Source organism: Cephus cinctus, unplaced genomic scaffold (assembly GCF_000341935.2).
Source record: "Cephus cinctus unplaced genomic scaffold, Ccin1 Ccin1_scaffold0132, whole genome shotgun sequence".
Classification (NCBI taxonomy): domain Eukaryota; kingdom Metazoa; phylum Arthropoda; class Insecta; order Hymenoptera; family Cephidae; genus Cephus; species Cephus cinctus.
The window spans coordinates 1,257,367-1,269,015 of NW_014332865.1; the positions used below are offsets into that span (position 1 = coordinate 1,257,367).

At 35.1% G+C, this 11,649-nt stretch overlaps 3 protein-coding genes across 7 annotated transcripts; 2 read left to right on the forward strand and 1 right to left on the reverse strand.

Annotated features, from left to right (window-relative positions):
• Positions 1 to 745: 745 nt before the first annotated feature.
• Positions 746 to 5,454, forward strand: LOC107263187 (zinc finger protein 2 homolog). 4 transcript variants are annotated; one of them, XM_015730116.2, is made up of 7 exons: positions 746 to 1,106; positions 1,179 to 1,494; positions 2,400 to 2,515; positions 2,838 to 2,986; positions 3,106 to 3,269; positions 3,366 to 4,437; positions 4,571 to 5,454. In XM_015730116.2, exons 2-7 carry the CDS (start codon positions 1,192 to 1,194, stop codon positions 4,768 to 4,770), a joined length of 2,004 nt encoding a protein of 667 aa, XP_015585602.1. In that variant the 5' UTR covers positions 746 to 1,106; positions 1,179 to 1,191; the 3' UTR covers positions 4,771 to 5,454. The 4 variants fall into 4 exon arrangements, with proteins under 4 accessions (XP_015585602.1, XP_015585601.1, XP_015585604.1 ...); XM_015730115.2 differs by having other exon boundaries at positions 747 to 1,494; XM_015730118.2 differs by lacking the exon at positions 1,179 to 1,494 and having other exon boundaries at positions 748 to 1,106.
• A 151-nt stretch (positions 5,455 to 5,605) lies between these two features.
• Positions 5,606 to 8,870, forward strand: LOC112493717. Its single transcript, XM_025080512.1, has 4 exons — positions 5,606 to 6,644; positions 6,734 to 7,047; positions 7,124 to 7,448; positions 7,519 to 8,870. Exons 1-4 carry the CDS (start codon positions 6,510 to 6,512, stop codon positions 8,080 to 8,082), a joined length of 1,338 nt encoding a protein of 445 aa, XP_024936280.1. The 5' UTR covers positions 5,606 to 6,509; the 3' UTR covers positions 8,083 to 8,870.
• Positions 8,871 to 8,988: 118 nt separating this feature from the next.
• LOC107263015 lies at positions 8,989 to 10,714 on the reverse strand. Of its 2 annotated transcripts, XM_025080517.1 has the most exons (4): positions 10,575 to 10,714; positions 10,438 to 10,508; positions 9,841 to 9,950; positions 8,989 to 9,285 (listed from the first exon to the last, which is right to left on the reverse strand). In XM_025080517.1, exons 1-4 carry the CDS (start codon positions 10,630 to 10,632, stop codon positions 9,207 to 9,209), a joined length of 318 nt encoding a protein of 105 aa, XP_024936285.1. In that variant the 5' UTR covers positions 10,633 to 10,714; the 3' UTR covers positions 8,989 to 9,206. The 2 variants fall into 2 exon arrangements, with proteins under 2 accessions (XP_024936285.1, XP_015585284.1); XM_015729798.1 differs by having other exon boundaries at positions 10,438 to 10,656.
• Positions 10,715 to 11,649: the final 935 nt, after the last annotated feature.

The following is an 11,649-nucleotide window of genomic DNA, read 5'->3' on the forward strand; positions in this document are numbered from 1 at the left end:
ACTAGAATTTCTATAGTTCCTGATAGGTTTTAACAATAGTTCTGCTACGTAACATCGTTAAAACAGGAATTTTCCAAAAATTGAGGTGCTGCATCGGTGTCAGCTCCAGCACTGCACTTTTTTAAAATCTCTTGAAAATGATTCGACAATAGGCTTTTTCAATAGCTCTCGAGGAGTTCTATAGTTCCAGATAGGTTTTAACAACAGTTCTGCTACGTAACATCGTTAAAATACCTATTAAGGATACTAGTCGCACCATATGCTTCAGTGCAGGTATGCATAAGGAGCTGGCTTTCAGTGTTGTTTTCAGGTTGTGTTTCAAACATTTCCGGAATAATTCTCTCTAGTACTCAATGTTGGGACCATAGTTCCGCTTGGAACTATTGGTGAATAATGATGGAAGCTAGCACCGCATCGCTGCACTCCTTAACACAGGCAGGTATAAAGTGCTGGCTTTTGTCTTAGTAAATGTTATCGAGCTTACACTGTACATTTGAATTTAAGATTACAAAAAAAAAGATTTAGGCAATATCTGATAAGCGACCTCTTTCTAAGGGTTGCTCTGGGAATCAGTTGTAAATTGTGGAGAATCTCTGCCCGCCAGGGTACTCGTTCGTGATCACGTTCAACTCGGCTACGACGGGATATGCATTATCGACGGAGGCGATGATCACAAAATTCTATTCCCGGACTCGCCGCTACGATTTAGCGCCATGTTTTTGGTATCGCCTAAAATCGGAGCGTTGTGCATCTGCCTGCTCATCTCTGTCCTTCCTTCCTTTCCTTATGGCTGACTCCTCCAATGAGGAGATGTGCCAGACTCATCTCTGTCTGGTATAAGACCAATTACATGTCCGCCATTGGGGATACAGCCATAAGGAAAAAAAGGTCCTCCATTGGAGATACAGCCAAAAGGAAAGGAATGACTCCTGTTGGCATGACAGATTTTGGATCTGTTTTGCTTGTGTTTTCGCGATGGTATTTAAATGCGTGATATATATTATTAATGGAAGTGCGCGTATTCATTCAATAATAACGAATGGTCATTGGATTTCAATACTTCTATGGAAGTAAATTTCGCCTGTTTTTCTTAAGACTTGGTGCAGGTAAACTGTGGAAAACATTTGTTACTTACTTTGGAGTCTGTGTTGCTGAAAGTTTGAGCCTGTTTTTGACAGTAAGGTATTAGAGATGAAGGAACTTGCAGCAGGAAAGTGTGCTGTTCCTAACTGTGCCTCTGATCATCGAGATATCACCTGTCATCGATTTCCAAAAGATCCATTGAAAGCAAAACTTTGGAAAGATGCAGTGCAAAATCCATCTATCAATTCTATAGATCATATAAAATTGAACAAAAGTTACTGTGTTTGCAAGCTTCATTTTTCACTTGATGATTATTTACTTCATACTAAAAGACCGACATTGAAGTCTACCGCAATACCAAGATTTTTTCTACCAGGAGATAACAAAGATTTCCTGCAATATATTTCAGTGGTAATAACTAAACCGTTTTGAAAATCTGTATCCATCAAAAATTTGTCCATGATTTATCCCAATAATAATTAAACAATTTGAAGATATAGATGTGTATGTAAGGTATCAAGAATGAAGCAATAATATCAATTCTATAGAAAATATAAACTATTGCTGTTGCAAATTTACTTCATGATTACTTCTTAATAAAACTAAATAACCAAACTATCTCAGTAACATTCTTTTCTGCTATAGATATAACAATAGTAAATGCCAAGTATTTTAATAGTAATAATCATATAATTCTTTTAGCTCTTTATCATACCAATATTTTTACTATTTACTCAGATGGGAGTCAAACAAATCTAAACTGTACATTTACTTAATTATATCTTGGTATGCAAATTATAATTGCAATGTAGGTGAACATATATTTAATAGTTTCTGTTTATTACCAATGTCATACAATTTATAGAATACTGCTTTACACTTGATTTTCTAAAATTTTATGAAATATCAGACCATTAACTGTATATCTGCTACTTAGTCCAATTATGATATAGAATGTTGGTTAGTTTCTTTATATTTTTTATACGTTTGTAATTTGAGTGTTAAGTAAATGTTAATGGTATTAAATAAAAATTTAACATTTCTACTGCTTGTTATTGAAAACAATCGAAGTAAAATGCGTGAATTCGACGACGAAGAATTCAAAGCGCGAACACTAATCTCCAATTAGATATCAGTACGTCATATCAACACTGGAGGGCGCAAAGTTTTCAAATGAATAAACCATTATTTAGATGGCGACTGCTTTCCTTATTGGTACTTTCATTCTATATTTCCATAAATCTATAATAATTGTTAGGTTAATAATGCATTATTTTTTCAGTTTCACAACATATGAGCATATTTTTCTGTTACAGGAAAGTAAGTGCAGTAATATAATGTCCACATGCAGTGCACAAGGTTGCAATTCAAATCAAAACACAAAAATTAATGGAAGGAATATTCACTTTTTCCCTTTCCCGACGGATGTTTCGTAAGAATATATAAAAATTGTTTATGTTTTAAATACTTACTATTAAGTTGTATGAATTGTTTTGTAAAATCTTAAAGTTAAAGGAAAGAGTTATTTATCTAAAAAGCAAATAGTATCAAACAAAAATTTATTTGCGTACGAGTATTATGAGACATGTGCATTAAATGTTAAAGATTTTAATTTCTCACGTTATTGGTTTTCTTATTTTTCATCTCAGTATTCTGAAGAAAATTGGAATTAAGTTATACGTTAATTATTGTGAATTAAAGTAATGAATGTTTCTTGAGAAACATAAATTGTCTTATTAGGTAATTTATTGCAGATTAAAAGAACAATGGGAATATGAATCCAATTTGTTACATGAAAAAGACTGTGAAAAATATAATCTCCAACTATGTGAACTACATTTCGACAAGTCTAATTTCACAGAAGATAATATAATAAATCCTAATGCTGTCCCAACGATCTTTGGTAAGTATAACTAGTATGTACTTTCCAACAATAATAATCAACCAGTAACCATTTATAGAAGATTTTTAACCGATTGTACAAGATTTAACGCTTCCTAATATCATTTGTAATATTTATAGAATTTCCTAAAAAACGAAAATATGATAATGCACCCATTCAACACATACTATCAGAAGTTAAGGAACCAGTGATTAAGCAAATAAAATTGGCGGAAGATACTCACAGTTTAGTAACTCCACCACACAGTCCATCAGCCCAATTAATACCAGCAATAAATGGAAAGGTTTTACCATGTTTTAAATATTTGTTAAACACAAACTGATCTTATCCAGCTGATTCAAAGTCTAATAAAAGGTCTTTCAATATGGCATAATTTTAGGTCAAAGTTGAAAGCACAACTGTAAAAAGAGCACCACTTGATAATGAACAATGTGCCTTTAAACAAATTGGCGTATCAACTTCATTATTCACCAAGCAAATAGATATAGGGAAGAAAGTGTATCGCCTCACAATACGCATTGATAAAACTCGTGCGCGTCCGTGTCCAAAATCAAAGAAAATGAATATGACTCCGCAACCGGAAAACAAGATACAAGAAAAAATACAGAAAACAAATGAATCTCATTCAAACGATAGATTAACAATACAGAGAGATAATAAAAGTCGTCAAAATTCATCTTGCGACATTGCAGGTTGTAAGTTACAAAAAACTCTGCTCAACAAAAAACCTGTATTCAAGTGCGAGTGTTGTGCACGATATTACATTGTCAAAAGGAGTACTGGGCAGAATGAAAAAAACAAGTCCTGTTTTGTTTGTCATTTTGTATTCCCTACGCGACAAGCATTGTGTCTGCACATACGAAAACATTTTACATGTGACATGTGTGGCACGGAATGCGGTACTCAAATATCATTTAATAAGCACGCAAGGCAACATGTAAGTACAGATCCTACATTGCCATACAAGTGTCATAAGTGCCTGGAAATCTTTGAAACAAAGAGCGATGTCAGACAACATAATTTTCTAATACATTCAGCAGTAAAGTTAGAAAACAAAACTGATATGGACAAAAAACCAATAAACTTGATACATTTTCAACAACGGTATCGCAGACTTGAATTCACGTGCGATCTTTGTCAGAAAACTTTCCAATCATCAAAGCTATTGGATGCGCATCGCGCAGGACATATTGGTACATTAAAATTCACATGTCGGGTCTGCTGCAAAGAGTTTGATAACGTCGAGGACGTTGATATGCATACAAAAATACATTTAGAAGTAGTTAAAGAGGAACACAAATGTAATATTTGTAAAAAATTGTTTAAAACGGACAGCCTGCTCAATGAGCATTTACGCGGTCACCTTTCACGGGCTCATCACTGCCCAATATGTCCCAAAGCATTTATCAATAGGACAACTTTGAGAATTCATCTAAAAACGCACAGTGAAGGTTAGATCATTTAGAATAAATAACTTATTAATTCTTTAGTCGTTTTGTTGGTTTCTCGTTTTTACAAATAATGTCTGTTAATATTCTTATTGGAAGGTTCGTTGAAGTTGAATTGAATTTCTTTTTTCAACAGATTCTGATCGTAAAGATGATCTTAAAAATATAAAAACTGAAAGAGGTAAAACCTATTGTTGCACATTATGCAGAGAAGAATTCAACACTTATTCTAACATGTATAGTCATATAATGACTCATTTGGAGAAAATGCATGAGGACGGCAGTAAAACGAATATTGATGATCTTGCAGATATATTGGATATCGAAGATTCATAGTTGGTTTTTTTATTGGTCAAACATATCTTTTCCTATCATTTGATTATTAATTCTTTGCATGATATCAGGATTAATGTTACGGTAAACTCATCTCAAATATCTTAATTCCATTAAATATATTCGAGATGAACTTCGTAATTATTAATGTGACTTTCACATACCAAAAACAAAATTATTATATTATGCGAGAAAAGATAGAATGACTTTTAAAATACGATAAGCAGTACCTATATAGAAATATTTATTGATCTATTGAAACTACTATTTTTTTTTAATGAATGCAATTGAAATAATGAATAATAATGAGGGGGCATAATAAAATTATTTCGATAGTTCTTAAGAAAACAAGTCCATTGTTGAATTAAAATTAATTTGGAACTAAATTAACGTGTTTTCAATTTAACATTAATGGAAATATTCTGATTTTTTTTACACTCCTTTGGTACTTGAAAAAGATGATGTAAAACTTAGTGCTTATGTATGATAAGACTCGTAATAAATAAGCAAACAATATTCTGGTCAAGAATGCGATTTCCAATACGATATTCATGTAAATACAACCGATAATTTTAAGTGTTAAAGTTGTGAACGAGTTGATGTTCTATTTTTAAACGAATATAAAATTTGTATTTGTAATCCATTAAATGAATATTTATAATAATAAAAATGAAAAAATCCTCAGTAGATACTGCTGTAATAATAAACATACCCGTTGAACCTAAAACTGAATACGTCAGTCGTTTTCGACAGTCATCATTTAAGTTTATTTGAAAATGAGCTCATAGCGTTAAGAAAATCGTCATATCTCGTTCCAATGCATTTAATAAACTAAGGTAGCACGCGCAGTGGGCCTCTAGTCCTCTTCTAAAAAAACTAGTCCTTTCTTAAAAAAAAAACTATGTCAGGTTTTTATCGAAGTTTCGATTGTAGCATTTTTGTCGCTTTTCCGAAATGTTCATTGACTGATAATGTCCTCAACAGCGAGTCTTCGAGTTCTACCTGAAGTTTGTGTTTCGGAGAGAACGTAGTTCGTGCCATTCGTTTGACAGATCGGGGTTATGATGATCGCGGTTGGGATTGTGATGATGATTTAATAAATAAAAAGTGGGCGGTTTAAGGAATACAAAAGATTATATTATTGAATGAAAACGGTAAAGTAGTTCAGTGAAATAAGTAAGACGGATGATATACAAGAGAGTATAACAGTTTTGTAAGAAGTGTGCGTGTTTTCGATTTTTATTGGGTTTACGAAAATGCTAATTTTAATGAAGTAATTAAATGATCCTTTGGATAATGTCAGTGTACGTTATTTGTGCTTGACGACGAAGGGATAGCCTTTTAGAATTTTATTTTGATCATTTTAAAGTGTCGAGTACGAAGTGTTTAAGTTAGCGTATGGAATTTGGAATATAGTACATTTGAAGTTTGATGGATAATCTAGTTGCCGACGAGATCATGATTATGTAATTTTGTAGTATAATTGTGCAGCGGGATAATAATTTTGTATTCAAAGCGCTGCAGCGAAAACGGAACTCAAAGCACGCGTATCGCTTTAGTTTTATATGTATAAAATTATGAAATAAAAAAAATTGACTATCACGTTTATTACTTTTTCTAAAATTTGACACATATTATATTTTGACAGTTAACCAAATTAATAAGGTTTTACCATTCGTATACGTTGTTTATGATGTATATCAAGAAAAAATGAAATATTAAAAAGATTCAGTATTATTAGGATGCTGAACATTGAGACACCTGCGCAATTCATCTTGAGTCTTCACTTTAGTCCGTTTATGTTAGAATGTATATTTTTACTCCTTATAGCTCTTTTACTTTCAAACCCCTTACTGACAAGGATTGAAAATATTATGGTATGTAAGACATCAATAACGTAAATTTAAGGTTCTAAAGATTTCACTTTTTTATTTACTTACCACTATGAACCACTTTATTTTCGCAGAACTATCAGTCGAAATTATTTAAGGTACTGCAACCAGATGCACCGAAAAGGGAAAAAACGTTTCCTATGATTTGGACGCGTTATCCAGTCATGCCAATGCTTCTCAATATAAATTCCAGTTCCACAATAGATTTTCTTGCTCTTAGAATAATTTCTTCAACACCAGCGTCCCACGACATAACCGACTGCGACAAGACGAATGCTTCAAATATTTATCCACAAGCGATTGAATGTTCTTCGACATTTATTCCCACAAACATTGAGCTACCTATAGTGGACATATCGTCTTTCGAATATAATTCCTATCGCTACAGGTAAGAAGGAAGTTATATTTTCCTTATATAATTAGAATCGAGATTCATACGATATACTCGTTAAAACGATTTTCAGGTTAATTGAGTCACTGTTCGAAAGATTGTATGGTTATGACAATCCGCCAGGAGGATTGGTCTTAAAATTTCTTCAATTGAATGAAGTCGCATCCTGTGTAAATACACATCAATGTGGACAAAATTCTACGTCATTGAATAGCATCGACGTACCACTGGAGTCAGATAAAACCGTTTGTATTCCAGAAAGGATTTATATGCATCCTCTGGATCATTTTTTGGGAAAAAAGTCTTTGTGTAAACGAACAACCGTAGATGCTGGAACCGAAATTAATATTGAGGATAATGATGGTTTTCACAGTACCACTACGTTCACAATGTGTCCAGTGAGAAAATTTACGTCAAATTCAATATCTGTTTTACTATTATTTTTACTTTCACATTTTGTATCTACAGGATCGTTATGCTAACGTTTCTGAGAAAAGTACACTAAGGGAAGATATAAAAATTCCACGAGGAAAAGTGGATTTGCAGGAAATAAATTGCAGGAAAACGCCAGGAAATAAAGGAGTAATTTCGAAAAATTCTATGGAATCCTCAACCGTAGTTTCTAAAGTATCACAATTAAGCAATGGTTTAAAAGTTTCCCAAATAAGGTTAAAGAATCTGAAAGATTTGTGTGGAGTATCGACTGTTGCCTCTAGTAACAATAGATTGTCACATTATTTTCGAAAAGGATCGTCCGGATCGTGCACAAACTCACCGACAATAACATACGGAAAAACAGACATGACTGGTAACCGTAAAATTACAAGAAACTTAAGTTCACCCATCGAGAAAACGCATTCTCGTTTTCCAAAAACTGACTCAACGAAGTTAGTATTCAAAAACGTCGTACGAAACACTACACTAAATGCTCCAAAGAGAACCGTGCAAAGAAGAAGACAAAATCCTCCAAAAAATCTAAGTAACTTAAGCAAATCTCTAGAACCAAACACTTCATGCATTACAAAGACATAAGATATGTCAATAATAAAATAAAACCACACGATATGCATATATGTATACATTGGATGAATCCTACTACTAAAAACACAGAAACATTTTTCCGTCTGTAAGCTTTAAAATAAATATAACCATGTAAAAAATTTCGCACCAAGTATTATATTTCTATTCACGACAAAAATTCCGTGGTTTAACTTTAACAGTCACTGGAATGGCAACGCTCAATAATAGTTTCCACAACTTCCTTTGAGAAACGCATAAAGTTTTTCGGGCATTCGAGCAAGGTGCAACTCGTAAGAATAATCCTGATTTCGAATATACATTACGAAGAACCACAGAGACGGTGGCGGCAAAAAAAAGAGAGCTACGAAATTTCCCGGAGAGACCAGCAAAGGTGCCGACGAGGGTGCAACAATGGCAAAGGTACCTAGGCCCTGTCAACGGGACCACTTCAAAAGTTGCCGTCTTCAATGTGTTTATTTAGTTAACGTCAAATTTACTCGCTCCAAAAGGTATAGCCGATCTCGCCATCGCATTCGAGTTTCTATGTCCGCGACACGCGGTCCTATTTGTATTAAGCAAATCCACTCGATTGCCGTGGAAGGGCGTGGCTCGTGATCCCCTTTGTGCCACTGTGCAACCTAACCAATCATTCACAAAATGGAACACTCGACTTTTCGTGCACGACTTTTGACTTTGGAGTATACATTTCACTTTCGGCCGACACTTTCTAGAAATCGTAATCCTCTTTCCATAATCAATGGTCAACGACTACAGTTGGAATTTCAATAATCCTCGACTACTAGAACCGACAATAAAATAAAGTTACTCATAATCATTCATTAACACAAATTTGGCAATAACTTTTTTCACATCATTTTTATCACTACATTCTACCGTGTACTTATATAAAATCGTATATCACTGTGCACAGAATATAACTTTATTGAATTTTTGCTATTGTTCTCGTTATTTTTATAAAAGGATAATTATTAGTTATAAGATAATTTACTATAACTAGACGCTGATATCTTTTTTTCTTCGTTACCTTGTACCTCTGTGATCACAAAAGATTTCCATGTGTGCTATCGAATTGCATGGACCCTCCTTATAGTAGGGCGATGTTTAGTCACGCTCCGTTATGTCGCAGATGTGGGATTGCGTAAGACCACCTTGGTGAGAAGGAGTCCATCAATTTGATACGGTTTTCCGAGGCTCCTAAATAGCAAACACCCAAACATTAGACGTTTCGCCTTTGGGGCTCAAACTGTTCGTCGACGAATGCGAAGGGCTGTCGCGTGACCAATTGCGATTCGGCATGTACATTTCGAAAATTTCAACTCTCAATCTGTATCCATTTAGTCGAACAGCCGACATGAGTATCTAAATCAGCCTAGGTAGGGTAGACGTCATTTTCTTGGTCACCTTAGTGCCGTATGTGATCATCAAATTGATTGATTTCACTGTGTTCACTTAAAATATTCCTAATTTGTAAATATTTTACAGAATCTAGTTTGTATTTTTCGGATGAGTGCAAAATGAAAAATTTGACGGCAGTTACTCGCTTCGAAATTGTACTTTTATGCAAACGAGCGTGCAGATCAAAGATCAAAGCTGAAAAGCGTTCCGTCGGAGCAAGTCTTTCTGGCGCGTTGAGGTACAGGCAAAAATTGGCAAAAGGGTTGACAGAATTGACATGACCGGCTCTGTCGGTATATTAATGTATACTCGGGTGACCACTTGGTCTACACCTTGCTAGGAAGCAACAATTACCTTCTAGCTGCAACTTTAGAAGTGCCGCGACCGCAGGGAGCAATCATGAAAACGGACATCAAGCTGAGCGCCCAGCTGGTCGTCTCATTGCTGCCATTATGACACATTTGCTGCGATCAATAGACAACAATTTTGCATGAATTTCGGACAGTTTTGATAGTTGTTACAAAATTATTTATACTTCTTCTCATGGTAACTTGTTATTCTTCATTGAATTACGTAAACACGGCACACTATAAATTCATCGATAACTCACTTATTAACTGTTCTCTAACTTTTTAACACTCTGGCTTTCATATTGTTTGATATAAAATAAAAAATATATAATGTCTACATAACCTCTTTGCAACTCTCGCGCACAGTTTAAAACGACACTAAAACCGAAATGTCTATGCAGAACGAAACGATCCCGTATGAAAACCAATAGGAGTAACGAATCAAAGAAGAAGAATTCTCATTGGTCGTACTAAAGTGGCGTCACCGCCATTAATCAAGTAAATTTCCGCGCCAGTGACTACTCTGAGGATCGCCGCTCGTCGAGCAAGAGGATAAGGAAGAAGAGGAAGAATAAAGAAATGCAGAAGAGGATCTACCCACCAGATGGCCCGTGCCAGGATGCGAGACGACTCGAGCCACGTCCCATGGCAAAAGTGTCGGACCTCGTGTTTCTATGGGAAAGTCAAAAAGGCATATGTGTGTATATAAATAATCCCATAAGGTTGGCTTATTGTTACCGTGCGTTGTGGTGTGAGCACTATTGTGTTGTGGTCTCTTGGGTTGCCTGCCTGACATTTCAGCACGGGGGTTGATTCAGGATGAGACGTCCGAGATGCTTTTGTGTCTGTTACGTCACTTATGAGACTTCTACGTTGCTAATCTGGATATCAACTAGACACGAAATGTATGATTGCATAAATACAATAATTAAATATTAGAATCGTTAAGATTAACGACCATTTTAACGAAAATATTCGCATCTGGATTTAGATTAAGTGAAATTACGATTTTTTTTGTAAGCACATTCAGTGCAGGGTTTTTTAATTCTTTATGAGAAATGTTAACCAGTTCTATCAGTAGTATCAAGTTATTTCATGAAAACTAACGTAATCACAGAAAATCATAATCGGTTTTGCTTTCTAGGTTAGGTTCGGCAATGGCTCTTCAACAGTTACACAGTGAAGCGATGACTTTATAACAATATAATCCAAAGGAGACGCGGACATAGCGTCTGCCGCGTATTTGTCAGGGTTGCTGGTATAAATCAAGGGTTCCGCCGGTTTTGCCGGGTTCATCGGCGCGGAAGAGCATAATAAAATTTTGCCCGCCATGGCAGGGGCGGTGACTGTGGTTGCACTCGAGTTGTTCTGGAGGGAGGGTCCTGCCCGAGGGCTATTATGGGGCTTGCAGTGGGTTGCCGTAGGTTTCTATGGGTCGTCATGGGTCTACAGTGGTTCCTAAAGTTCTGGTAGCTGAAGGGGAGCGTGCGATACGAGGGCTTTACCCGTGGGGCGTGGGCACCACTCTGGAAGGCTGTCATTCTATGGCAAACGGCTGGTTACACGATGTGGTTTTTTAAAAAATTTGGTTACATACTTTTTATTTCATATATATATTTTTTGTGTTCAGATTAATTATAACGGTACTATTACACGATGGACTGGAGAATTCACCAAGCTGACGAACGTGAAACAATTTTGAGTGTCTATAATTTAATTTCAAAATTGAAAGCATTAATAATAAAAGAAGCGAGAAAACTTCTATTCCAATACAATGCATAATCAATATACAAGAAACTTGATTACTGAAAAA